Raw genomic sequence first — 2,591 nt, forward strand, 5'->3', positions numbered from 1 at the left:
AAGGCCCAGAGAGTGCGGCCGCACGCCGTCGCGACGCCCCGATGCCTCCGCCAGCCCCGTTGAAGCGGAAGTGGCGTTCAGGGCCGTCGGGAGCGCTAACCCAGTCGAATTTGGGCTTTGAGCCTGGGAAGGTGGTGTAGGGTGGCGGCGGTAGGGCCTGGGCTTGGGACGCAGGCGCCGAGGGAGGACCAGAGCACCCTTCGCCGTCTCCATCACCTCCCTCAGCTTCCTGTGCCCCTCGAGGAACCTCTCCCAGGGGGCGAGCGGATCCAGGAGGCAGGGGCCCCTGCTTCAGGACCTCGGCGTAAGAGATGGGACCCGAGGCAGCAAAGAGGCCGCCGCCTCCGCCGCCCCCGAGCGAAGCTTTGGCTGCTAAGGAACTCGAAGCTGCCGGAGGGGCCAAAGAGGGCCCCGACTTGAAGGTGATTTTACACAGCAGGCTCAGGCCGGACTCGGAAGCCACAGGCTGGGCCATTTCGCCTTCGCCCGCCTGAGGAGGCGCCCCTCCGCGAGCCCTACCGGCCGTCTGGCCCTGGTTGCCCGGCCCAGCCTGGCTTTCTGTGAGGGTTGAGGCGGGTGTGGCCAGAGCAGGAGTGATTCTGCGGTCCGCCGGCTGCCGTTCAGAAGGTAATGGTGGTGGCGGCTTCCAAGGCTCCAGGGGCGACGGAAATTGGGATGGGGCCCTCGGGACAGTGTCCTTTACGGATAGTTGCCGGGGCGGGGTCGGGGGCGGCGGCGGCGGCGGCGGCGGCGGCGTCGGCAGCGGGCGGAGGCTCGGAGGGTCGCCCTGGCCGCGATGGCTCGCCTCCAGCAGGCCGCGGATCCGGGGCACTGGAGTGCCCGCGGGCTTTTGCCATTTAGACGGGCCGGGCAGCAGGGTCCCCGCGGGGGCTGGGGGTGGTGCAGAGACCGCGGCCGCCTCTTCAGGAGGGGACATCACTGGAGAGGGCCGTTCTAAGGTGAGGGGCAGGGTCGAGGGTGAGGCCTGGGGCTCCCGGGGTACCAGGAGTCCCGGGGGTGCGGAGCTGCCAGGGAACCAGACACCCAGCCCGCGAGTCAGGCGCATGGCCTGGGAGGTCATCTCGGGCTCCACCAGGGACGTCCGGCGGGAGTCGGGGGCGCGGTCCGAGGCCTGCTCTTTTCGGGAGCCCCCACCCGCGGATGGCTCCGACTGCACGTTCCCCATTTCTGACGGAGCTGGGAGACTGATCAGAAAAACTGACGCCAGTCAGCCTGCCAGGGCCGTGGGGACCCTATGAGGCTGGCTGTACTTGATCTAATGCGTCCGCACCGGCCCCGCCCCTGTTCTCCACGATCCGATCAGGCCCAAGTCCTTAGGTAGCACTCCTATTCCTTGACCCTCGACACTCACGCCTTCTTTCCCATGTCCCCAACACAGCTGCTGTTCAGACACTTCAGTACCTGCCCCATTATGTACTAAGGTTCCATGCCTGTCCCCTTGGCTGGTCATGCTGATCCCTCAGTCCTCTCCTCTAACTCTCTGACTCCTCGCCTCTCTCTAGATCACCTGGGTCCCGCCCTCTTCCCAGACAGCGGCAGATCCTCAGGCCTCACCCCTAAACCTCTTCCCGCGCCAGGTCTATCTACTAGCTGGCATCCACACTCAAGCTCCACCCCTGTCCCCAAGCTCCGCCCTGGCTCCGCCTCCGCCCAGAGGAGCCCACTCACCGAGTCCTCCAGCCGACCAGAGTTCAGACAGCGGCCCCCTGGGCCCGGGGCAGGGCAGGGAACTGCCGTAGCAGAAAATAACCGAAAAGAACGGGGGTGCGGGTGAAGGCAAGTGGGCGAGACAGCGAGGGCGGACCCCGAGATCTAGGCCCCGCCCCTGGAGCTCGAGGCCCCGCCCCCCTGCGAGCCCGCGGGAGCCCGGTCCCTTACGAACCTGGGTCTCCCCTTGAAATACTCCGAGGTCTTCCTCCTCGCCCCCCGGCCTTCTGGTTCTAAGCTCCACCCCTTTGGGTTGTTCTCCTTAGCCCCTCCCCTTTAGAATGCTCCGCCCCCTCCTTATTCCCTCCCGAGGCCCCGCCCACGCGAACACCCAGGCGTCGCTCCTCCCCTTTGGACCTCTCATCTGCCCCGCCCCTGAGGCAATTTACCTCTAAGCTCCGCCTTTTTAAGACCCAGCAACATGGTTTCCCAAGACCCTCTCCATGCCCCGGCGCGCCGAGAAGGCCCATCCACCGTGGGCCCGCCCCTTCCGTGACGCACGCACTAGTCCTAGCCTTCAGCATCCAAACCTCGTTATACCCAGGCCCTCCAACCCCACCCACACGTGAAGGCTCCCCTCTCGCCCCACCCCTTATCGAACCCTGCCAGGCACTCAGCCCTACCTATTTCGAAGCCACAGCGTAGACCACCGCCTCTTTAGAACCTTGAGACCAGTCCCTGTCCCTGCCCCTATCCCCTCCTCATAGCATTAGAGACCAATGGCGCAGATGGGTGGAAAAGTGGGGGATCCCCTCTGGATCTTAAGAAAATGGGGGCTGGGGGGTTGCTCGCTAGAGTTAGTGCCGGGCTCTAGGACCCAGCAGGCAAGTAAGCCCGCCTCGCTCTTACCCCTCCCCCAGCCG

General features: G+C 65.8%; 1 protein-coding gene across 1 annotated transcript in view; it reads right to left on the reverse strand.

The window, feature by feature from the left end:
* The window catches only part of GGN (gametogenetin), a 3,795-nt gene extending 1,784 nt beyond the window's left edge, over positions 1–2,011 (reverse strand). The window contains exons 1-2 of the mRNA XM_011973397.1: positions 1,690–2,011; positions 6–1,205 (exon numbers count right to left, since the gene is read on the reverse strand). Of these exons, the coding sequence (XP_011828787.1) occupies positions 6–1,186 (1,181 nt within the window). The 5' untranslated portion in view covers positions 1,187–1,205; positions 1,690–2,011. The remainder of the gene's footprint in view (positions 1–5; positions 1,206–1,689) is intronic.
* Between the last annotated feature and the right edge of the window lie 580 nt (positions 2,012–2,591).

Source organism: Mandrillus leucophaeus, unplaced genomic scaffold (genome assembly GCF_000951045.1).
Source record: "Mandrillus leucophaeus isolate KB7577 unplaced genomic scaffold, Mleu.le_1.0 Scaffold137, whole genome shotgun sequence".
NCBI classification, from domain to species: domain Eukaryota; kingdom Metazoa; phylum Chordata; class Mammalia; order Primates; family Cercopithecidae; genus Mandrillus; species Mandrillus leucophaeus.